General features: G+C 46.5%; 1 protein-coding gene across 4 annotated transcripts in view; it reads right to left on the bottom strand.

Annotated features, from left to right (window-relative positions):
- Positions 1–7728: 7728 nt before the first annotated feature.
- EXT2 (exostosin glycosyltransferase 2) overlaps positions 7729–24362 on the bottom strand; it is a 149188-nt gene continuing 132554 nt past the window's right edge. For 3 of the 4 annotated variants that reach the window (XM_061381201.1, XM_061381199.1, XM_061381202.1), the window contains 4 exons: positions 18994–19137; positions 16654–16782; positions 14896–14978; positions 7729–8415 (listed from right to left, as the gene is read on the bottom strand). In XM_061381201.1, coding sequence (XP_061237185.1) covers positions 8277–8415; positions 14896–14978; positions 16654–16782; positions 18994–19137 — 495 coding nt within the window. In that variant the 3' untranslated portion in view covers positions 7729–8276. Of the gene's footprint in view, positions 8416–10396; positions 10935–14895; positions 14979–16653; positions 16783–18993; positions 19138–24362 lie in introns of those variants that run through there. The other variant, XM_061381200.1, reaches the window with a different exon arrangement.

Here is a 24362-nt window from a genome sequence, read left to right as displayed (position 1 = left end):
AAACAACCCATCCAAAGTGGAGCTCTTGATATCCCCTCTCACACTTCTCTGTCCTTACCCTGCCCAGTCTGCTCTACTTCACTGAACTGTGTCACTCGGTTACAACAAAAACCTAGTACTTAGCTGTGAATCCTATTTTCATCTCCTATAACCAAATCATGAGTAAGTCCAACAGATTCTGTTCCCAATGGAACTCCTCACTTTCTCTGTTGCTACCATCCTAGTCTAGTTAAGCCTCTGCCATCTCTCTCTGTAACGCAGCCTCTCTATTTCCTTTCTTCCATTCTTGTTCTTCACATAACAGCTGAAATGACTCTTTAAACAAAAATCCCATTCGGATGCCAATCCCCTGCTTAAAACCCTCCAGTGTCTTCCCATCTCACTCACAATAAAAATCCAGGACCCTTCTGTCCTGCATGATCCCAACACAATTTGGCCCTAACTTACTTTTCCTGGCATCATCTCTACCCTGCTCTCCATACCCAATACACTGCAGCCACACAGGAGTTCCTGCTGTTCTTAAAACAAGCTGAGGTTTTTCCTATCTGAGGGACTTTATACTAGCTCATCCCCCTGTCTCCACTCCTCAACACTGAGATCTGTGTTTAAATGCCACTTCTGACCAACTCATCTTAAATATCTCCTCATGGAGAAGGCAATGCCAAGCCACTCCAGTACTCTTGCCTAGAAAATCTCATGGACGGAGGAGCCTGGTAGGCTGCAGTCCACAGGGTCGCTACTAGTCGGACACGACTGAGCGACTTCACTTTCACTTTTCACTTTCACGCATTGGAGAAGGAAATGGCAACCCACTCCAGTGTTCTTGCCTGGAGGATCCCAGGGACGGTGGAGCCTGGTGGGCTGCCGTCTATGGAGTTGCACAGAGTCAGACATGACTGAAGTGACTTAGCAGCAGCAGCAGCATGCTCAAGTCACTAACCATCTCCCCTTATTCTGCTTTGTTCTTTTCATAGCATTTTTTTACCATTTGAAATTGTATTCATTTACTTTTTTTGGTTGTCTTCCTTCTTAGAATGTACACTTAGCAGGAGCAGGCACTTTGTTCAATGCAGCGTCTTCATAATTGTGAACAGTATCTGGCACATAATAAGCGCTCAATAAATATGAATCCATCACAAAAGACTTTTTACTTTTTAAGAGAAAAGGATCTTTAGGAGTCAATAGACCAAAAACACATGAGTAAAAATTCACTTTCTTCTGGTTCCATGTCTGAAAGTGAATTAAATCTGGGTGTTAGATGTAACTGCTCATGAATAGGCTATAGGTTCTGGTTTGTTCATGCAAACATTTCTCTACCGAGTGACTTATCAGAATAATCCCTCCTGAGCAGTAGATAACGATCTTTAGCTCAAGTTCTGATAGACAATGCTGTGTCCTGCTCAGTCTCACTGGATATGTCTGATGCATCATCAAAGCCTGAAGGAGCTAGAAACCACTCCTGCTGCTGCTAAGTCGCTTCAGTCGTGTTCGACTCTGTTCGACCCCACAAACAGCAGCCCACCAGGCTCCCCCGCCCCTGGGATTCTCCAGGCAAGAGTACTGGAGTGGGGTGCCATTGCCTTCTCCGAAACCACTCCTGAGGAAATCCTAATTCGGAACACTTCCTAGTTCCTAGACAACCACATAGCATATAAGACATTGCACTGGGCTGTTACGTTTCCATTCTGTCTCAGCACTGTCCCACTGAGATGGTGCAGCCATAGTACTAAAGGGAATGTCTATCTGTTATTAATGGATATTCATCTTATATCCAAGGTACAACCAGCAAATGGGAGATACTTTGCGAAGGTGGTGGTGGTGGGGGGAAATCCTTGCATCTTCTGTGCCTTGGAGAAGAGGCAGTTAACGAAATCTTCATTGGGTCAAGTTGTCAGTACATCAAACCAAACTGCTGACAAGAACAAGGCTGTATGGAGAGAAATTACTGGGACTATACCCAGAAAACAAGAACAGAGATTGGGCACAGGGTAGGCAGAAGGGAGGAGATGAAGGTAAAGCCCCTCAGGATCTACTAGGTAGACTATTGGAAATCCTATAGGACCTGCTGCCACCAATATACAATTTTCGTTAATTATCTCAATTGTGGCTGTTATCCCCTTAATGAGAAACACAGCTTTACTTCTAAGCAGGCAGTGAGGCTGGCAGAAAGCTGAAACCTGAAAATCAGCAGATACAGGGCTGCATACAGCCCTTACTATTGAAATGAAGCCACATCCACAACACAGGGGGAGGACTCCAAATAGCTTCAGACAGCAGCCAGCCACACAGGGCCCTCACCAGGCACCGGGTGGACGCTCTCCGGACTAGTCAAGAGGCCCCAGTCCCAAGTGCTCATTTCAATAACATTAGAAAATAAACACGGGGCTTATTTATAGCACAGGAAAGGCACTGGGGCAAAAGAGCCACTCATCTGGTAATCTACCCTGACGGGGCCGGATAGGATCCAGACCCCCAGGCTCTCTGGTAACAGGGTGAGCAGAAATAGGGGCCGGAAGAGGGCCGGCTGCCAGCACCACCAGGTACAATCTGGCCAGGGCTCTGGGTAAAGAGAGGGGAGAGATCTGATACATCACTGCCTCTCAGCCACCCGGGTCGAAGCACTCTTGCCATCTTCAATTTCTGGTTGAGGAAAGTAAGGCAAGGGAGTGGAATCCCTCAAGGCCGAGGAAGGCCCAGGGCTCAACTCAAAGGAAGGCGCTATGAGAACGGGAAACAAACAATGCTTGCGTCCTCTGGGCACCAGCGAAGATGGTGTTCACGTAATGGACTCTTCCTGCGCAGTCAGGACTCAAACGTACGTGTGTGGAGCCCTAGGCCTCTGATGGACTCACACCATCTTACAGAGCCAAGAACTCTCACGGGAACCCAAGTTCCTGGAGGTCAAGACTGTGTTTTATTCCACTCTGTCTCAGACGCAGCACAGGTTCTAGCAAAGAGTACATTTTAATGAGTGAATGAACAATTAGAAAACCGAATGACTGAATTATTCCCTCATCTTGGTCAGTAACCAGTTGGTTGTTCTTCAACTGTGATTACCAGAAAACCAGACATTCTTTGGGCATAGTAGTTAATGATAGAAGCTGGCGGCTATAAATAAGAGCTCACATTGATACTCTGTGAAGGGAAGGCTCTGAAGGGTGGATGGAGTGGCTGGAGGCTTGGGTCCAAGACACGCAGATTCCAGTCCCAGCTCCGTTGGCAGCTGTCTCCACAGGCAGCTCCCAAGATGCTACGGGTGAGCAGGTGCTTTGCTGGGAAAACCTCTTATCAGACATAGCTGCCTAGTACCTCTCGAGTGGCACCCAGACATCCTTCCCTTTCCTCGTCTCTGCCTGACAGCTCTGCCCTTCAGGGAGGCTGCAAAGAAGTGTAACCATGGGCCCAACCAGTTGGGAGCAGAAGAAAGGAAAAAACTCTACCCTACAAAGGCTGTTAAATTTGAGATGCCAGACACAGAGGTGGGTGACTCAACAATTTCTTGAAAAGGAAAGATGCCTGCAAAGCTGGGAGAGGGGGCAAGCTGCCCCGTCACCTGCCCTGTGTTGGAAGCAGTGGTGAGCTGGACATGAAAAAGCTGTAGCACAATGTTGCCTAGACAGCCCACACCCTGTCCCAGGGAACCTGGACATCACAAAGCCTGAGGCTGGGGAGGCCTGACAGTCTATTTAATGGAGGTGGGAGAGAGGCTGGACATCACAAAGCCTGAGGCTGGGGAGGCCTGAGAGTCTATTTCATGGAGGTGGGAGGGAACCTGGACATCACAAAGCCTGAGGCTGGGGAGGCCTGACAGTCTATTTAATGGAGGTGGGAGAGAACCTGGACATCACAAAGCCTGAGGCTGGGGAGCCCTGACAGTCTATTTAACGGAGGTGGGAGAGAGGCTGGACATCACAAAGCCTGAGGCTGGGGAGCCCTGACAGTCTATTTAATGGAGGTGGGAGAGAACCTGGACATCACAAAGCCTGAGGCTGGGGAGGCCTGACAGTCTATTTAATGGAGGTGGGAGAGAACCTGGACATCACAAAGCCTGAGGCTGGGGAGCCCGCCTGAGGCTGGGGAGCCCTGACAGTCTATTTAATGGAGGTGGGAGAGAGGCTGTGAGCTTCGTTTAGGATGATGTCACTGTTGTTTAGTTGCTAAGTCATGTCCGACTCTTTGCGACCCCACGGACTGTAGCTCGCCAGGCTCCTCTGTCCATGCAATTCTCCAGGCAAGAATACTGGAGTGGGTTGGAATTCCCTTCTCCAGGGGATCTTCCTGACCCAAGGATTGAACCTGGACCTCCTTCATTGCAGGTGGATTCTTTACCACTGAGCCACCAGGGAACCCCTTAGCTTAGGAGAGAGGAAAACCTCACAAGTGAGAGCAGAATCTGGCCTGCCTCACTGTCCTGTCAGGAGCAACTCAGTGAAACCGGTTCAGATCATCTCACCGGGCCTGGCTGGCAGAGTGGGGCCAAAAGCTGCCCCCGTTTCATTTAGAAGCAAACACTGGCCTAACACAGGAGCCCTGGGGCTTGGGACAGAGCTCTGGGGTGAGGTGAGCAGCCAGCCTCCAGGGTTCACGCGCCTCCGGGCCCTCAGTGGAAAGCTCAAGTCTCTTCCAGAGCCTCCCTCGACGGCCGCTGCCTGCCAATCCGGTTGGCACTTCCACCAGGATGGCTCCTCAGGAAGTGGCGTGGGGCCACTTGGGTGTTTTCTGCCTCTGCCTCCCCGAGCCAGGGCTCCTCGGGGAATGGCGTACTGCGGCTTCGGCTGCTGCAGCAGAAGATGACCAACAGAACTGGAGAAAACAGCTTACCCCGGAGCCGCCACTGGGAGAGCAGAGGAAACCCACCAGGCTCAGGGAAGCTAGACGATGGGGAACCTTCGAGACCTCCACCCTCTTGGCCGGGTTCTGTGACTGTAGAGCCAGGAAGAGTCCCCCCAGGAGTGAACCACTTCCTGACCCAGACTCTGCTTCATTGACTTCTTAATTTGACCACCAAGGGGTCTTGGACTTGAGTCCAGCAATCACACCTTGAGAATTCGTGGCCAGGAGCCTGCGGCCCTTCAGTGGCAAGGATCCTCAGGGACTGTCCCAGGAGGAAGCCGGATCACAGAGCTACCAGCCACCCTTTGGCAAGTGAGAGCACAGAGGCTGGTGGCCTCTTCCAGCTCCCGGTCCTGGTCAGCACAGGCCAGGATGATGGCCACTCTCTCCAGAGGCAGCAGAGAAACTCCTAAAACCCACAAGCTGGAAGCATAGAAGGTTCAGCAGAGAAGCCAGAGTTCTGACCTTCACGATGCCAAGTAAGAAGAGACAGGATAGCATCACTTGCAGGAAGGAACCAGAGAGTCTGAGGACAAAAGTGGATATTTTCCTCTTTAATTTTCCCAGAAAAGGAGGGTTTTGCCTAAACATGTGTGAGCCTTGCTAAAATACATCAGATAAGAATATGTACAGCTACCTAAACTTAACTAGCAAAAAAGGGTTTCCAACCTTGGCATTTGGAGAAGGAAATGGCAACCCACTGGGTAATCCCACGGACAGAGGAGCCTAGTGAGCCACAGTCCATGGGGTCACGGAGTCGGACACAACTGAGCACGCACCAGTCAACACTGGCATTCCACGCAGCCCGGCCCATCCCAGTTAGGTCCCTGAGGGCAAAGGCTAGCGACTTAGTACATACATGTGTGGCAAGGCCAGGGCCAGCTCAGGTTCATCGTCGGTGCAGGCCAGTACGATGCAATTCCTTAAAAAAGATTTCTTAATCTAAAACCAGCTGTTGTCTGTTGTAGGCCAGAACATGACATTTTAATTAGCATTATTGTTCCGCTTCTGAAACCAGAACCTATGGCATCCCAAGGGCAGATGATCCTGGCCCAAGCTTATGAGTGAGGCTTGCTGGTGAGCAGCTCAGAAATACACCCACACAGGACGGGGTGGAGCTCCTAGTCCCCTCTGAACCCATGAATCAGAGCACTTGCTATACTCCTGTCCTGAATTTTTCCCTGTGACCTGTACCCTCTCTCTTTCCCTAGGACAGAAGCTTTGAGGTTTGCTTTTAGTGCCTAGGATGTAATATTTATTCTATAATAATAATAAAAGAAAATTGTACACTATGGTGCAAAATCTAACCCCCAATATTTCTGGGGGTAGTTAGGTACTCGAAATGGAGTTTTAATGCCCTTAGAAGACCAATGTCTTCTGAGAAGGTGATAAAGGTCCACTGGCTCTGTCCCCTTGGGCCCCAATGACCTGCTACTGAAGCATTTCTCTTCCAGAATCAAAGGAATAATAGAGAGGGAGAGAAGGAGGGCAGGAAGGAGAAGGAGGAAAGGTGGCCCTTTTGAGAGGGGGAGGTGGCTTAGAAAGCAGCCACTAATGCAGTGCAGCCGGTCGTCTGAAAGGAGCAGAGCGCTATTAACACATGCCGAGGGTGTGCGTCAACACACATCACACAGTAGACAATGTCAGCACAGTTCTTAGATTTTAGCTAGAATTTAACTGTGAGGTCCTCCTCCCCTTCCACTTGCCCCAAACCTTGGAGAACAAGCAAGGGAACCCCGGAAAGATCAGAGGTTCCTACTCGCCGTGTCAGCTACTGGTATCTGGATGACAAGAGAAAACCCCTTTCTCTTGGTTTCTATCGTATCACCCCCAGTACTACGAGGCCAAAATGCCTTCCCATCTCCCCTGCTGACTAGGACATAATTATTCAAATCAAAAGTATTGATTAAGCACCAGTGTTCACAGCAGCAACACATGAATAAATCACTGCTCCAGTGTCTGCAACTGCAAAATGAATGACCTGGAGATGTTATCTTATCCCTTCTGCCAAGAACAGCCTGCCATCCCACCAGGCCTAAATATGAAAGATCAGACTCAAGATTTCCACTTTCAATTGTGCTACTTCTGAAAATTTTCTTTGGCCTCTCAAAGTCCATGGGAACACATTTGAAGTGATTCTTTTAAAACTGCAAGTCTGAAAACACCAGCATGAGACCAGCTCACCTCCGTGTCACTCAACAGAACAATGAGTGGTGGTTTAGTGACTTGGACTGGGCACACAACTAAGTTTCAGTAATTATATCCATATTCCAAGCAAATTGTTATGTATTTTGTGTTCTGGGGACATATGTTATGGCTAAAGCCCAAACTGTGGCTAATCTTAATATTAGAGTCAGATAAATCTGTTTCGAATCCTTAACATCTAACATTTGCCAGAGTAGATTTGTTCATCAACTGAGCTTAAAGAGGTATAATTCACACATGTGCAGTATTACTAAATGCTGAAATGTAACGATTTAAATATACCGGCAACTATTGCAAAGCAGTTGTTATAGCAGCATTTAACATTAGCCAGAGCCTCCCTGGCTAACGTTAGGTTTATACCAAAAGAATGAGGGAAATTTTGGCATCCCCTTGGGACGAGGGTCACAACTCGCTCAATTTTACAATGTGGTACCAGCAGAGCGACTCAGCGTATGGCTGTGAGAGGCCCTCTGCTTTCCCCCAAGGATATCTAGATCTAATCAGCAAGCACAGAGACTCCTTTGTAGGTCTGGGGACACTAAGAATATTTGTAGTTGGAGGTTCTTCTCTGCTGGATACACATGGCACCAGACACGCCTCCCAGCCAACTGTCTTCCCAGACCTGGGAAGGAGGCTGCAGTTGAGGTCAGAAGATGCAAGTTACATACGCACGAAGTTCCACAGTCAATATTTAAGACGTAGTATGAAACGGAATAAAAAATAAGTTTAATCATATCCAAAAGCCAAACCAGAGTTTCATGGAATTTATGGGTCCCAACTCAGCAGCTGGTGCTCCCAAGGCATCAAATGCCACTAAGATGCTTGGATCGTGCACCAAATTCTGGGTGTGGCTCTTCCTCTGAAGAACCCACTGATGTGAAATAACAAAAAGTGAGTCAGGTAGCTCTTACATGATATCACAGATCTGCTGGAGGTTTCTCAGCAGTCTTAGAGCCAGGGACAGTTCCTCTCAGATCATTGTACTGGAGCTGGAGACAAAGTAAGCCTGATCTGGCCTTCCCCTGGAGCCTGCCACAGGCTTCCACCTAGAGTTTTCAGAAAACCCATTAAGAGCATCAGAGGATGCCAGAGGTGCTCAGATGTCCTCCTGGGGCCTCTGCTCTTCAGGCGAGGAGGTGCCAGTCTTCCACTCTGAAATCCGGGGGTCAGAGGGCTGGGGGGCCGAGTTCTCTTCCTCTGTCCGGCATTCGTGTTGAGACCTCCACCAGCGGCCTGCTTCATAAGCTGCCAATGTTGGGGAAGCTCTTCAGTTTCTCAGGAAAGTCGTCCTTGTATAGGACAGGGTCGGCTCGGTGCTCCACCACCTTAAGAGGCATTGTCCCAAAGACGGAAGCAAACTTGTTGATGCACTCGGACCTGGGGAATTGGGGAGGGCAGTGGGGCAGATGAGAGGGACAGGGGTGGGGAACAAAGAAAACGTTCAAGAGGCTGAGAGCTGAGAGCAAAAATATATCGTATTCAACACTGGCCAGAGAAACGCAAGGTTCCCCAGCATGCTCCCGGGTTCTTCCCACGGCTGGGAGGCTGTGGAGGAACAAAGTGATCGGGGGTACTCTATTAGTTCAGAGGGAGAAAGGGAACCAGGGATGCTGTTTGAGCTGTTCGAAGGCCATGGGCCTGCAGAGGTCAGAGTATCGTTCCCCTCCCCCTCAAATTCCAGTCATTCCTCCAGCTCCTTACAAGCAGGCCTCTAACCTAGGTGGATTAGTTGCCAACAAGCCTTAACCCCATCCCTGCCAGCTGAAGAGAAGGCAAAGGGAGGAGGCAAAGGGTTGGATCTTGGCTTCAGCTCGCTTGAGCTTAAAAGGGAGAAGGAAGGCTCTTACATGTGGGGCGATGGAAGGCAGAGGAGACAACGGGGGCCGTGAACCTCAATTTCAAACAACACTTCAGGCATTCAACCAACATCTATCGAGGGCTGTGAGTGGCAATCTCTGGGAATTATCAGTCCACTTCCATAAGCTCCTCTGTGAGAGCTGAAGTTCACACTGGACAGCTTTCATAATTGTAGCTGTTCTCGTGTTAGAATCAACAGCAACAAGCAACTTAGCACCGCAGGGTGAGGGGAGGGTGCAGCCCCTCACCCCCACCTCGTGAGCAGCCCCCTCAGAGGGGAGCGGCTCAGACACACGGGCAGGAAAGGGCTCTGGTCAATCAGGCCAACTGAGTGTGACAGCGGGTGATGAGGACATTTCGGCGTCAGACCAAAGGGGGAAAACGAGCCCGCAAAGACCGCTTTTGAAGTTAAGGGGACCTCAAGGATGGATTTCAGCGAGGTCAGTATTCTCTCTCCTCAGTCAGGCCCATGGCACCTGAGAACCGGTTCCCGGGGAAGGGCCGAATTTCAAGACACAGACTGCAAGGCTCTTCTGTCCTCGGAGAGACTGTAAGCCTTGCTTCAAGCTATTTCAGTCCACAGCTTTTATTTGAGTCCTTTGAGCTTCAGCAAGAAACCAATTAATAAAGAAGCCAGTTATTGTCAATTCTTTTCTTGCACTTATTCTGCTGCTCAGAAGGTGTTACCATCTCACTGTGAGCTCTTCCAGCTAATAACATCACTGTGCCCACAGCCACAGAGCAGCGGCACCTACCATTTACGCTATGTTCCGGGCTGTGTTAACAGTGCTTGGCGTGCACTAGTTACTCACGTCTCCCCTCACAACAAGCTCATGAGGCAGGCCTCCTATCCTTCCCACGGCACACTGGGGAGACAGAGGCACACCACAGGGAGACTCAGAGACAGGACCAAAGCCAAATAACCGGAAAGGGCAGAGCCAAATCCAGGCACTCTGGTTGCTGAGGCTGAAGTCTTCACTATGAGAGGAGACACCTTTATTTATTATCATTATTCTAGGGTCCAAAGAGAGAAGCTGGAAATTAACAACTGTTAAGCACCTACTGAAAAAGTGAAAGCTGGTCGCACAGTCGTATCCGACTCTTTGCAATCCCATGGACTGTAGCCCTTCAGGCTTCTGGCTCCTCTGAACTTGGAATTCTCCAGGCAAGAGTACTGGAATGGGTTGCCATTTCCTATTAAGTGCCAGCTAATTTACATCCACGACCCAGTGATTCCTTTAAGTATCCCCCTCCATAAGCCGGAAGGTTTGTGTGGTTTGAGAGATTTGGGCTGAGAGAGGCTAAGGGACTCTCCCAAGGACCCTGAGCCGGAAGGTGGTGGAGCTGGGTTCAAACCCAGGCTTGCGTTGCTAAGAGAGGCCTGGGTCTTTCTATCACATTCTACAATGGCCCACAGATCACTGAGCTCCCCTCCTGTTGGCAGTCTTGCGAGACCCAGGAGGTCGCAGTCTCAGGTTCCAAAATGACAGGAGACTGGGGAAAAGACTGAGAGAGGTTTTAATAAAATGATAGGAAGCAAGCACCGGCCAACAGCTCTTCTCACCTTAAATTATGGGGTCAAGACAGCGGCAGACTAAGTCAAATCTCCCCAAGGTCTCACTTTTGACAGTTGTTCTGCCTATAAACACGGACAGATTCTTGTAGTTTCCAGTGATTCTGCTTGTGGACTCCGGCCAGCAAAGCCCAGCCGTGCCCAGCATAGGGTGCCAGCGAGGATGGATGAAAGAAGACTCACGGCTCCTGGCAGGGGCTGGTGGCTCTACAGGCTCCTGGGGAGCACCGAGGACAACATCTCCTCTGTAACTAGACCGGCCGGCCGGGCCGGGCCACAGGCGAGAGGCCGCTGGGGCTCAGGCCAGCTCGGCTTGCTGACAGCTGCCCCTGGCTGACCCAGGCTACTGAGTCCTCCTTTCTCTCCACGCAGCCCACCCTGGAGAAGCGACTGCCATGCTGAATGGTACAAGTCCTCGACTGCCAGGTACCGACAGTGTCTCCTACTGTCATTTCATGCAGGGGACCTGGGGTGGGGAACAAGTTAGGGTAGATTATGAGTCAGGCTGGTTGCTGGTGGGTCTACCTGAGTTGTTCTCTTGGGGGTCCAGCTACTGTGTCAGTAACTGTTCCCCTAGCTTGGTTTTCTAACCAACAGATAGGCTAAGAACAGCCAATGTCTATCTCTGAAGTGCTGCAAGGGCTGGGGAGAAAAGACTAATGGCTTTCTGTTTTCCTTTCAAACTCATACTATTACCTAAAGTAACAAGGAGCTTGAGGGTCAGTGCTGGGGAAATTGGGAAGTGAACTAACCTTGTCAGGCCCCAGGGTACAGACTTTCCTAGCACTGATACAAAAATGCTCAATAAATATTTGTTGAATTCCTGAATGGATACAGTAATATGACAGTTAATATATCTATTTTCAGAGATGAAATGATTGGAAGTTCAGGATAAGGTAAGTCAATTTCCTTAAGTCAGACAGCTAATAAATGGCTAATTCATAATTTGAACAAAGACTGACCTGAATCAAAATACAACGTTTGTTTCTTAAATCGGCATTGTTTGTCTGCCATATTGTCTCGACGTGGGTAAAGCTACTGGGCAAAAAGAAGTTACAAACTCTTCTTTTTCTTAAATTAACTAATAGCAGGACCTGGAAATGGAGGAAGGGCAGTTAAAGTACTCTCCTCCACAGCTGAGATTTCTGATCCCAGACCCCAAACATAAGAATAAATAAGCTTACTGAAGCACACAACTCAACACAAGATCAGAACGTACAGAGCGGTTAACTCTTCTCACCGTTTTGTGCAAAAATGCAGATTCCGCAAAGGGAACTATTTCGAAACAAGTGAACAATTCTGCAGTTGTAACTCCATCTCTTGGCCTATCCAGTAGGGCTTAAATCATACCCCTCTCCCACCCAACCTAAGTGTCTTATTTAATAATTCAGTCATTTAACCTTAATCCAAATAGTTTTGCTCGCAGTTTCCAATTAATTCAAGACCGATTTCCTTCTGTTCTCCATCGCATTTCTCCAAAGGGGAGCCTGCTGTCACTGACCCTGCGTCCTCACTGTCAGCTCCCATGCTACCGCCCTTCAGCCCCTCACCCTACGCATTACTTTTTCCAAAGTCTCCAATGCTGCTGGCACTGGAGACCCTGGTTCTCTCCTGGCCTCTCTCTAGTGCCTGCTTCTCTCTTTTCAATTACTCTGTCTCCTAACTGTCTGAATTTCTCAAGATTCTACCCATAGCTTTTCTTCAATCAGTTGTCATCTCTGGACGGATGCCTTCCAAATCTCCATCTTTGTTTTAATCTTTTTCTTAAGTCCTCGTTCTATATTTCCAACTGCTTGCTCTATATCTATATCTGCATATACAGAGGGTAAGAGCGCAAACGCACCTGCCTTATTGCTCTCCAACTTGACACACCATTAAAATCTCCTGGCCTCATTAATTACACTGTGAAAGCTACAACATCCATGTCCTCCCCTCCCCTACTTAGCATCCCTCCTAATCATATTATTTCCACCGTTAAAGGTACTACCATTCTTCCTATCTCAGTCAACTCCTCCAAGACCTCCCCACACCATTCAGCTGGACATCAAATGCTAGCACAGTCTCCTTTGGGAGAAAAAAGGAAAAAACCGTGTAATTTACTTCAACCCTTCCTCTCCACACTCAACTTAGTTCAAGCCTTCTAACTGTTCTTCTTTCTTCAATCTCACCCTTATTTCATTCTATGTACTCCTTCCAAATCAATCTTAAAACAATACTCTAATCAAACTACTTCCCTATTCAAAAACCTTCCATGGCTTACCTAGAGAAAAAAGCCCTTTGGCACTGACAGGCCAGGATGTTCTGCTCTAACAAAACTGGCTATCTTGACTGCTTGCCAAATGCACCTTGGACCATCCGGTTTCCCCTGCCGAGGATCTCCTCTTCCTGCCTGGAGCTGGAATCCTAGCAATCTTGGAAGGCTCACTTCAAGTGCCACCTCTTACAAAATCATTCATAATGACTAACCTAGTAAGAAGTCACTTTTCTTTCCTCTGACCAGTTACAACATTCTGAGCCTTCCTTTGACTTATCACATATAGCTTCGGATTAGGTTCGATACACACATACACATGTGTGTTATCTACTGTTGTTAATTATAAAAATCTGATAAAATCAAGCCTACCAACATCTGGGCAGTGCCTAGTCTATTTTCAAAACCCTTTTCCCGAGAGGAAGCTTCCACACTTCCCTTAGTTACTTACTTCAGTGTTAAATAATAATTATACCTAACTTAAATCTTTCTCATTGCATTTGTTATCTCAGTTTTTCAGCTTTAGCATGAACTTTAAGGCCAGTATTGGGTGAAATTTTCTAAATACAATTCTTCTTAGACCATAAAACCCCACCATGTAACTCAGCCCAATCAAACTAATTGCTTAATGCTATGAAATTCTCAACACAGAATGGGGGTAGGTTTAAGTAACAATTTCATGTGCTCTAACATGGCACCCCACTCCAGTACTCTTGCCTGGAAAATCCCATGGACAGAGAAGCCTGGTAGGCTGCAGTCCATGGGGTCGCGAAGAGTCAGACACGACTGAGCGACTTCACTTTCACGCATTGGAGGAGGAAATGGCAACCCACTCCAGTGTTCTTGCCTGGAGAATCCCAGGGACGGGGAGCCTGGTGGGCTGCTGTCTATGGGGTTGCATAGAGTCGGACACAACTGAAGCGACTTAGCAGCAGCAGCCACAGAACTATAATTGGGGTCTCTTCCAAATGAGCTGTGTCAGGAATGTCACTGTCCTTGACTAGGTGATTACTTGATACCAGTGACAGATATTTCAAAGTCACAATAATATCGATAATTGTATCAATATTATTGTGATATATAATTATATATATATTGTGATAATATATATAATATATATTGTGATATATAATAATATCGATAATGTCTATAATTTCATATTGACAGTTGGTAAAAGTCAAGTCATTTGGGTAAGATATTTACATATGAAAGAGATTATTTAGAGAGAATGCGTAAGAAGGAGTAAAGCATTATAGAAGGGTCCAGGCCAACTGAAACAGCCCCCTGTACAACGTCCTCCAGGCTTGAAGGACCCTGATGCAGCTGGTAGGGTTCAGAAATGAGTGCTGCACGCAGACGCATGAGACCCAGGGAGACCCGAACTAGATATCTCACTCTGACAGCTATCACAACATTCTCTGAATGCATTCTGGTCCCTTGACAAAAATGCCATTGGTTGCCAGAGCTCGCTGTCTTATGTAAGAGGCTGCCTTTTGGAAGAATTAGGTTTGATTCAGGAGATTTGAAGCTTGGGGCCTTTGGGACACAAGTGAGACGGTCTTGAGGGCAGACAGACATCTCCCACTTCCTTCATGCTCACCTACAAGGCCCTGTATTACATCCACAGAAACGGGTGCTCATTGGCTAAGTGACCGAATCAATATAAAGCAGGTATTTCAGAGCGGCCCTGCTTCGCTCTCTGAAATGTAAAGAGCTGTGCTTTTAATTCTGCTCTTGGTAGGTGTTTTAGTGTGTCCACAAAGGTAATCTGGCCTCTGGTGGGTTTGGTTTAATAATTCTCTCTAATCGAACTTTTACTGTAACACAGAGATACTACCCTGAAAAACAACCCAGGATTTCCTTAGAATTAGCTCACTTCCACTTGAGTGACTGTGGATGGTTAACTGCTTAGTCCACATGGAGAATCTGGCTTCTGGAGCTTAAGGCCAGCTATATTTTTAAGACCCTTCCAGCCATTACAAATTGAGTGAATAGCATTCCAAATTAATTCTTTGGGTGACCTGGGCTTGAACTAACCCAATTCCCACGTGCAAAAGGAGGTGACTATGGCTACCAGCTGCTGTCCTTATATCTGCAACAAAGTCCCATAAACAGGCCCAAAGCAGGAAATGGGGATCAGAGGCCAGGGCAGACTTTTGTCTAGAGGCCCACTCACCTCTCAACCATGTGCGTCTGGTCGAGCGAAAGCCCATCAATGGCTGTGCATTCAGGACACTTGAATTTCTTTCGTGGTGTTACCTGCCAGAGGAGCACAAAAATATACCCGGCGGTCAGTGCTAAGGACAATAAAACCATGCTTGTGATGCCACTCTGCATGCTTCTGTTCTGTAAGCTGAGATGCCTGCTCCCTCTCCACGCGCACACACACACCCCTCACCGCTCCTCCGTTCAATTCTGTCTGGCTCGGCCAAGGCAGAACTCACAAGGGCCCAATAAAAGAGGCTTGGAGGGCTTTTGCCTTCTGTAACTGGAAAGAAGTGGTGATGACAAGCTCCTTAATTCCTGTTTAATGACTGTTTTCTCACTGCCAAGGTCCTTGTATAAACACCATTTGTTCTTGCAGCCATAAGGGCGATGAAATACAGCTTCCCATAACTTTCACCGTAACCTTAGTTCCAACAGGCGCTCTTTCTCCTTCCAGCTAATGGCAAAAGCTACGGGCAGCACCATGCTCTTGAAGATGTCAGGTTATTTTGCAACCCCTTTAAGTCAGGAAAAAAATCCAGGGGTCCTTTGCCCTCTGAATCCTTTTCCCTGACTCTCGCCACCACCTTCCCCACACCTCAAACTTCGAATATTTTTCTAGCAAACTCAGGGAAGGCTGCTATCGTAACCCAGCGAAGATAAGTAAACAGTAGAGGGTGGGCGGGGAAGAAAGCTAAGACCCGGCTAAGCTGAGACTCGGCTAAGAAGTATACAGACTCGAGGAATTACTGTCCAGAGTAAAGGCACAGCTAAAGAATGTCTTGAAGAATGTCAAAAAATGAATTTGCAGATAAGAGGAGTTCTTTTAAAACTCGTCTTGCAATTTACATTCTTTAATTGTCCCTGCAGTGAGCTGTTCACTGAGCTATTTAGAGAGCCGAGGGATAGTGTAAAGACTGGATCAAGTCTGGACAGTGACTTTTCCTCTGTTCTCAGTCACTGCTTTAATCTGGCTTCTCTCATCAATTAATATTAATAGCATGAGCAATCATTCTGGAATGTCATACCACGTTTCCAATATAAGCTTCCAGTATAGGATTCTGGCCTAGAAGCATTGGCCATTTTTACATGTGGAATCTAATCCAGAAAAAAAAAGGTCAAGATGACTCCACTGATATAAAGAAGTATACTTTTTCTACATTTATAGGGCCCTGATTTGGGCAAGACCTACATTTTAGGAATAGACATCTATTATAGAAACAAAGATCCCCACATGATCTTTACATACTCTCTGCTTTTAATATGCTATGGGAAAGGTTCTTTTAAAAATTGATAATCACTGTCTTAAAACAGTGTTTAGGACAACTACCAGTATAATTGGACAAAGTATACTATCTTTTCAACATTTATTTTAAAAAAATCAGCTACCTTAAGAAAGACATAATTGCATTCTTTACAAGAACTAGATTCCAAATCAGTGTTGAGAATAAAATTACATTTTTGAAACAAACACAATTTGTAGATTAACCATTATAGACTTACTTTCTGATCCTGGTACTTAAAAAACTATAACTAAAGAAATTTTATATAACAAAAGAAAATACGTTGAGCTTCAATTTCACAATGTGAAATATCCATCATAGAATATTAAAGCTAAAAGGCAGCTGAAAGTTCATCTATTCCAAGTTTCATTTATAGCTATGAACACTTTGGAGACTCAGAAAGGTGCCCAAGATGTGCCCCAGAGCTGGCCATAGATGCCTCCTACCTTGATGACAGCTTTCCCTGTGACGTTAGCCACCAGGAAATTCATGGCAATGTCTTCACAGTTCATATGAGCATCCACCCAGTTCTTGATGTCCCCAGGCATCTTGTAGGTATACAGGTAATTAAAATACTGCCAGGTGAGACAAAAGAGGAGACATATTCAAATAGCAGTTCCCTATGGCTGATATACAAAGAGCAACTGAGCCATGACAGGGGGACAAGCTTTCCCTCATAAGATGAGTCACAATGTTGGATCAATACAAAGGCCAAGGGAAGTATTAGAATGCTTTTGGTCAGGTGACCAACTGTCTTTAACACTGTCATTCTTTAAAATATCACCTATTATAAGCAGAGGAACATATGGTACAGTATGAAGTCCCTGTAAGATGCAGGCCCTTTGGACTGATTAACAGATGTGTTTAATAAACATTGTTCAGAGACACACTACATACTGAGCTTTACTGAATCCTTCCCTCTGAGTCACAGTGCTCCGCCGTTTTTTATCTTCTTCCCATGGACTGCAGATAGCAACAGAGATATATTGATGGTGGACTGACATTGCAGACATGTTCTTTGTTAAAGTAAAACAAAAATGAGGCAATTCCAAAACTACCATAACCTACATGTATGAAATAATACAGAAATTTGTGGTAAATACAGAAATACATCTGCCAAAAAGGCATTTATCAGTCTATCATAGCCCCAAGAATTATAAACCTTATATATTTATTTATGCTTTGCTAAGGAAAAAAAACTCATTTCTGGATCGAGAGCCCTGAAAAATATGAGGGCAGCAGTGCTGAGATCACAACACGCAGCCGATATAAATACAGTGAAGTCAACTTAACTGCACTGGGCTGAACCCATCTTTCTCCTGACATCAATTCCTTATGCCACTGCTGACAACTGACGAGTCATTACTGTTCAATTAAGCCACACACTCCCAGGGAGCACTCCACCACCAAACATAATATTCTAAAGCCCAATGTATACCCTTCATCTCTCCCTTTAATAAAAAAGAGTCAAAAACATAAAGCAACAATTCTCAGAAGGAATACAAAAGGCTAAATACACAAAAGGAATCGCAAACCCCACGTGATCAAAGTGAAATCAATAAAATCAATTTTCACTTAGCAAAATAGCTAAGTTTGATTTTTTTAAAAAATGTATTTCATGCAAGAAAGAGTATGGTGAGAATGTAAACTGGCACAAACGATATTGAGAACCTACAAATATATACAACAAAGCCTCCCCAAAATGTTTATAATTCTTCTAGGAATCTATCATAAAGATCATAAGTATAGGCAGTTATGAAAATGGATACTGATCATTATTTAAGGATTTGATACAAAGCATTATCTAGCAAAAAAAAATTAGATATAACCTAAATATCTGGGAGTTGGTGATGGACAGGGAGGCCTGGCATGCTGTGATTCATGGAGTCACAAAGAGTCAGACACAACTGAGCGACTGAACTGAACTGAAATATCCAATAACAGAGAAACAGCTGAATATGATCTATGGAATATTAATATAATGGTATATTAGCAATTATGTTAAGTAGAGGTTGTTTATAAAGAAATGTTAATGACATAAGGAAAAAACTCATAATACATGCAAAAAAGCTAATGAGAATATTTATGACTGTATGTGTGAATCAATAAATAAAAAAGACAAATTGGAAAAAACACCTAAATAATAATACTGTGTTGGCCAAAAAGTTCATTCATTATTTTCCATAAGATTTACAGAAAAATATGAATGGACTTTTTGGCCAACCCAGTAGTTTCTCTACCATTAGTTCTATGATCAAGAAGGCAATGGCACCCCACTCCAGTACTCTTGCCTGGAAAATCCCATGGATAGAGGAGCCTGGTAGGCTGCAGTCCATGGGGTCGCTAAGAGTCGGACACGACTGAGCGACTTCACTTTCACTTTTCCTTTCATGCATTGGAGAAGGAAATGGCAACCCACTCCAGTGTTCTTGCCTGGAGAATCCCAGGGACAGGGGAGTCTGGTGGGCTGCTGTCTATGGGGTCGCACAGAGTTGGACACGACTGAAGCGACTTAGCAGCAGTAGCAGCAGCAATCCTATGATAGAACTTTAAGTGATTTTTCTTATACAATAAATTTGTTCCATATTTGAGCATGTAATACTTTAATAATTAGAAAAATAACTTTATTTTTTTTTTCAAATCACACAGCATGGCCTTCCTAAGCTCTCTGAACAGAACATTTTCCCTAAACTTGGCGAAATTTAGTTTCGGCGAAACAAAACGAGTATCATGCTCTCATGTTCGTCAGCTCGGCCCCACTTGCTTCAGGCTCGTCCCCACCTTACCTTGTGGTAAAAGGCTGCCCCCGTGAGCACCATGGACACCTCATTGGTCCACTCAGACTCATACTTCCACTTATTCATCTCATGGTCCCAGAGATGCAGGCGACCCGGGTAACCTACCAACCGGTCAGGAAATTCTCGCCAGACCTGAGGACAGAAACACATCAGCAATCAATCCCCAGTTCAGACAATAAGCAAGTACAGTGCTCAGCTCTTTAAATGACAGAATCCCTGCATTCAAATCTTCACAAACTAAGAGCAGAATGGGCTTCTGAAGAAATTCGATCCAACAGGTGCTAGTTCTTCTGCCAACATTCAAAGATAAATGTTGATTCTAATTTGCTCTAAAACTTTCGGGTTTGTATTTGGAAATTTCAAGTAATGTAGACTAACAGTTTCTTGAATTGCGCCAAGGTATGTAATCTCTCAACAGGCGATTAGTGAAATAGGTTCCACTCTTAATGAACGCACAAATGAAGTATAAATGAAACCATGATTTATGGTAAATTTTGATGATTGTGGAAACTTACAAAGTCTCTGCTTCTGAAAAAGAAAAAAAACCTATCTGGAACACAAAGACATTTTTTACGATCTTTTGGAAGCCTTAGGCATAGAGATGTTGCCTGATTTTACTGAAAACAAAAATTTTATTTCCACATTTGGAAAGGCTCTGAGATATAGTTTTGTTAAACAGAATTGGTATACAAGGGTGGGGTACATCCAGTACTTTCCTCCATGTATTTCCATACAATTTCCTTAGCCTTTAAACTACTAACCATTAGTGAATACTGACAATTTACCAGCTGTCCTGGAGCCTCTGCTCAGCACCACGGAGTCCTCATCCTCACCCAGACCTCTACACAGTGGAGTTCCTGAGGGCCTAGTCCCGGAGAGCTATACCCTCTTAAACTCTCCCCACAAGCAACATCTAGCTTCAGTCTTTTTAAATACTATCTAGACTCTGAAGACCTCTAAATGCAGGTCTGGCCCTGAATGTTTCTGATACAACCAACTACTTACTTAATACCTTCAGCTGGATTAACAACAGGCACCTCAGACTTAATATGTCCGAAGCATGACTCTTGATTCCACAGCCTGGGAAAAGCCATCCTCTCAGTCTTTCCTGCCTCAGTAAACTATCTGGGCCAGCCTTTCCTCCTTCTTTCCTCTCTCTCCACACCCAGTCCTCTAGCAGCTGCTGCTGACTCTACTTCTGACGCCCTCCTACTGCTTCTGCTACACTGTCCCCAGCTCAAACCACCGTCATTACCCGGTCACTGTGGATTCCCGGGTTACTGCAGCAGGCTTCCAGTCTGTGTGCTTCCACCCCTGCCCTTCCAAACCATCATTTACAGAGCATCCCCAAAAGGACTATTTCTAAAAGAAGAGTAGGGCATGATTTACAGGGTAATTCAACCAGCGGGTGCCATCCTATTAATTTATATATATATTCATTATCTATCTACCCACATGTATCTAAGTCTTATGGTCATGCATGCTACAGCACCCAGAGGCTTGCCCCACCAGGGAGGATGCGTCACTGCTTTCCCAAAGTCAGCATGCTAGGACCCCCCGCCTGCCCACACCTTTCAGGTGGTACAGTGGTAAAGAATCCACCTGCCAATGCAGGAGACGCAAGAGATGCAGGTTTGATTCCTGAGTCAGGAAGATCCCCTGAAGTAGGAAATGGCAACCCACTCCAGTATTCTTGCCTGGAAAAATCCATGGACAGAGGAGCCTGGTGGGCTACAGTCCTTGGGGTCGCAAAGAGTCAGACATGACTGAGCAACCGAGCACAGGGCTGTTTTAAAACATAAAGTGGGTGGCTTAAAACAACAGAAATCTAGAAATCAGAAGTCAAAGTGCTGGTGGGGCCATCTCACCCGGGGAAAGGATCCTGCCTGCCTCCCCCCGGCTCCTGGTGGGTGGCTGTCAATCTCCGGCATTCCTTGGCTTGTAGACGCACCACTCCAAACCTCTGTCTTCACAGGGACTTCTTCTCTGAGTGTGCGCCTCTGTGTCCGAATTTCTCCTTTTTATAAGGATTCCAGATAAACTGGATTAGGGCCCACCCTAACAATCTCACTTTAACTTGATTACCTCTGAAAAGACCCTATTTCCAGTAAGGTTACTAAGGATTAGGATTTCAGCTTTTTGAAGTGAAGAAGTGAAGTTGCTCAGTCATGTCCAACTCTTAGCGACCCCCTGGACTGCAGCCTACCAGGCTCCTCCGTCCATGGGGTTTTCCAGGCAAGAGTACTGGAGTGGGGTGCCACTGTTTTCTCCAGAGGATCTTCCCCACCCAGGGATTGAACCTGGGTCTCCCACAGTGTAGGCAGATGCTTTACTGTCTGAGCCACCAGGGAAGACTTTTGGTGAAAGGTAAAAAAGGGAATACCTTTTTTAGGCATGTTCAATCCATAACATCCCCTTCGACAAGAGCGTTAAAAAATGCTCCACCCATAAAACAAAACAAAAGATGGCTTCCTCTTAAGAATAATACGCTAACTCCTCCGCATGTTCTAAACAGCCTTCCTCCCTCCAGCCTCTCTCTTACCACGTTCTCGACGAGTCAGGGGCTTCCCTGTCCTTCAACCGTGACTAGACCTTAAGGCCTCGGCACCTGCTATTTCTCAGATGGGCTGTTCCCCTAGCTCTTCAAAAGGCTGGTTCCTGCCCATCAGTCACGTCTCTAGTTAACTATCACCTACTCTGACAGGCCTTTCCAGACCCTCCCATCCAAGGTAAACGCCATCCCCGACCAGCCATTCTTCATTAGACCCCTCACTCCATGCTCTTCTGCATCAAACTTCCATTTCATGAAACTGCACTGGTTATTTATCATCTATTTTTTTTATTATCTCTTTTCCTCCTGCAGAGTTTAAACTCCATGAGGACAGAGGTTCACGGTGGCATTCCAAGTACAGAGCGCATGACAGCCTTCCACGCACACCTGCTGAAGGCACGGACGGACAGGCAAAACCTCAGCAGGAAAAAGCTGAGCAGGAAAGAAGGGGACCAAAGCCCCTTCCTGTTTTCTTCACAGCCAGAGCTAGCACACTTCTTCATTCAGAAAGGAGGCCTGCAACAGTACTGATCACCAGTCGTCGTTCGTAATAACGTGATAGCCTTTGTGTGAGAAGACCACAGTAACAACTCACCATCGCTAAAGCACGTGTTTTAAATCACTTTTCCAGGAGCAGGTAAGGGACATTTGCTGAGTCATTACACTCTCTTGCCCAGTCTTTGTGATCGTCTATCTGCTTTCATGGGATGTCTGACTGGGATCTTGAACGTGGTCTGGAATGGCGGAAAGAGGTTTCCTTTGTGTGGAACCAGCTCACCTAACAGGCCTCCAACCCACAGCCTTGGCCTCATGAACACCATGTTGTAATCAACTGAGCTAATCGGCCACAGGCGTCATCATAATAGCTGCAGACAAATGAATCAGTGTCAAACATTTCCTCAGATGTATAATGCTGTGGCTGTGTTCTCTCTACTCTGGGGTTTGTATTTCAGCAGATTAATATAATACTATTATGGAGCCACAACACAGGCTGTGGGTCCTAACTTCTATCTGGCCTGCAGACTGGGGTAGACCCCACCAAAGTGCACAGCCAGGTTTCTCTGCTTGGCACCAAGCACCTGCCTGTTCAAGCCACATCACAACCACCATCATCAATTCGTCTCAATTGGATGAAAGAGGTTTCTGGAGGGCTACGAGCACAAGCAACTGCACTCAGCAACAGGCAAGGTAGAGGAGAAGGGGCAGGGTGGGGGGCATCCATTCAGTTGGCACCTCTGCTGGATAGAAGCTGAATCCCATCTCCCCCCACCCACATGTATTTGAGTCAACTCTCTAATCTGGGGCTTTCTGGTAGCTCAGTTGGTAAAGAATCCAACTGCAATGCAGGAGACCCCGGTTCAATTCCTGGGTTGGGAAGACCTCCTGGGGAAGGGACAGGCTACCCACTCTGGTATTCCTGGGCTTCCCTGGTGGCTTGGATGGTAAAGAATCAGCCTGCAATTCAGGAGACCTGGGTTTGATCCTTGGGTTGGGAAGATCCCCTGGAGAAGGGAAAGGCTACCCACTCCAGCATTCTTGCCTGGAGAATCCCCATGGAGAGAGGAGGCTGGCAGGCTACAGTCCATGGGGTCGCAAGAGTTGGACACGACTGAGCGATTAAGCACAGCACAGCACAGCTCTCTAATCCATGTGAAGGAAGGTGAAATCACCTTCCCAAGGGGTTCTTCTTTTCAAGCCCCTAGTTGACAGCAATGATAACAACACAGGCTCAGTTTTAGGGTCGAAGGCTGTTTTGATTTCAGTCCTCTTCCTGTGAGCTCAAGCCACTTACCAGGCTTCTCTCTGGGGACACTTAATTTGGTGACACTGGGTCACAGAACGCTGAATGTGGGTGAAAGCACACCGCTCTGAAAGCACCACGGTGTCCTGGCTCTCAGACGCCTTTGGAGGCTTCGGCAAGCACTGCTCCTCAGGCGGGGCCTCTCTGCCCTTGACTTACTCCAGGCAGCTGGATGCAATCAAGATACCATCCTTGTCACTTCATCTATAACTCTGCAGCTGACTGCAGGATCAAAACGGAGCGGAACGGAAGGGGACGGGCCCTCTCTCCCAGAGCCCGGGTGTAGTACGAAGCCCGATTAGGTATACAGTAAAGCATTTTCCCAGCCAGAGAGCGGGAACCCGACTTCGACCCCCTTTCCCTCATCGCTCCCCACCTCCCGCCCTAATTCCACTTTTTTTCTTTTTACTTCGGGGAAATGCTCTGGGGTCAGCCTTTTGTCATTACTAACAGATGCCTTTATATATTGTAGTGCAGGCATTTGAAACTTCACATTACATCCCGATAGCTGGAGTAATAGTGCTCCCAGAGCTATTAATATGTTCAAGTCACAAAGCCATCATTCAACTGCCTGCCTGTGCTATCAACATCTTTTGTATAAAGTGTCATCTATTTTCAATTGCACACATCTTTGAAGACAGAGGCCCATGTCTGTTAAAACAAACCCCACACCTCGATCAGGGGCTTGGCAGTAATCTGAACAGTCCTTGTGCGTGCATGCGTGTGTGTGTGTGCGTGCGTGCGTGCATGTGTGTGTGTGTGTGTGTGTGTGTGTTGCTCAGTCGTGTGCTACTCTTTGCGACTCACAGACTGCAGTCTTCCAGGCTCCACTGTCCATGGGATTCCCCAGGCAAGAATACTGGAGTGGGTTGCCATTTCCTTCTCCAGGGGATCTTTCCGACCTAGGGATTGAACCTGGGTCTTGTGCACTGCAGACAGATTCTTTACCATCTGAGCCACTAGGGAAATCCAAACAGTCCTTACATTTGAGGCCTATTCCATATC

Source organism: Bos javanicus, chromosome 15 (assembly GCF_032452875.1).
Source record: "Bos javanicus breed banteng chromosome 15, ARS-OSU_banteng_1.0, whole genome shotgun sequence".
Taxonomy (NCBI): Eukaryota; Metazoa; Chordata; class Mammalia; order Artiodactyla; family Bovidae; genus Bos; species Bos javanicus.
This window is presented reverse-complemented; position numbering and strand designations above follow the sequence as displayed.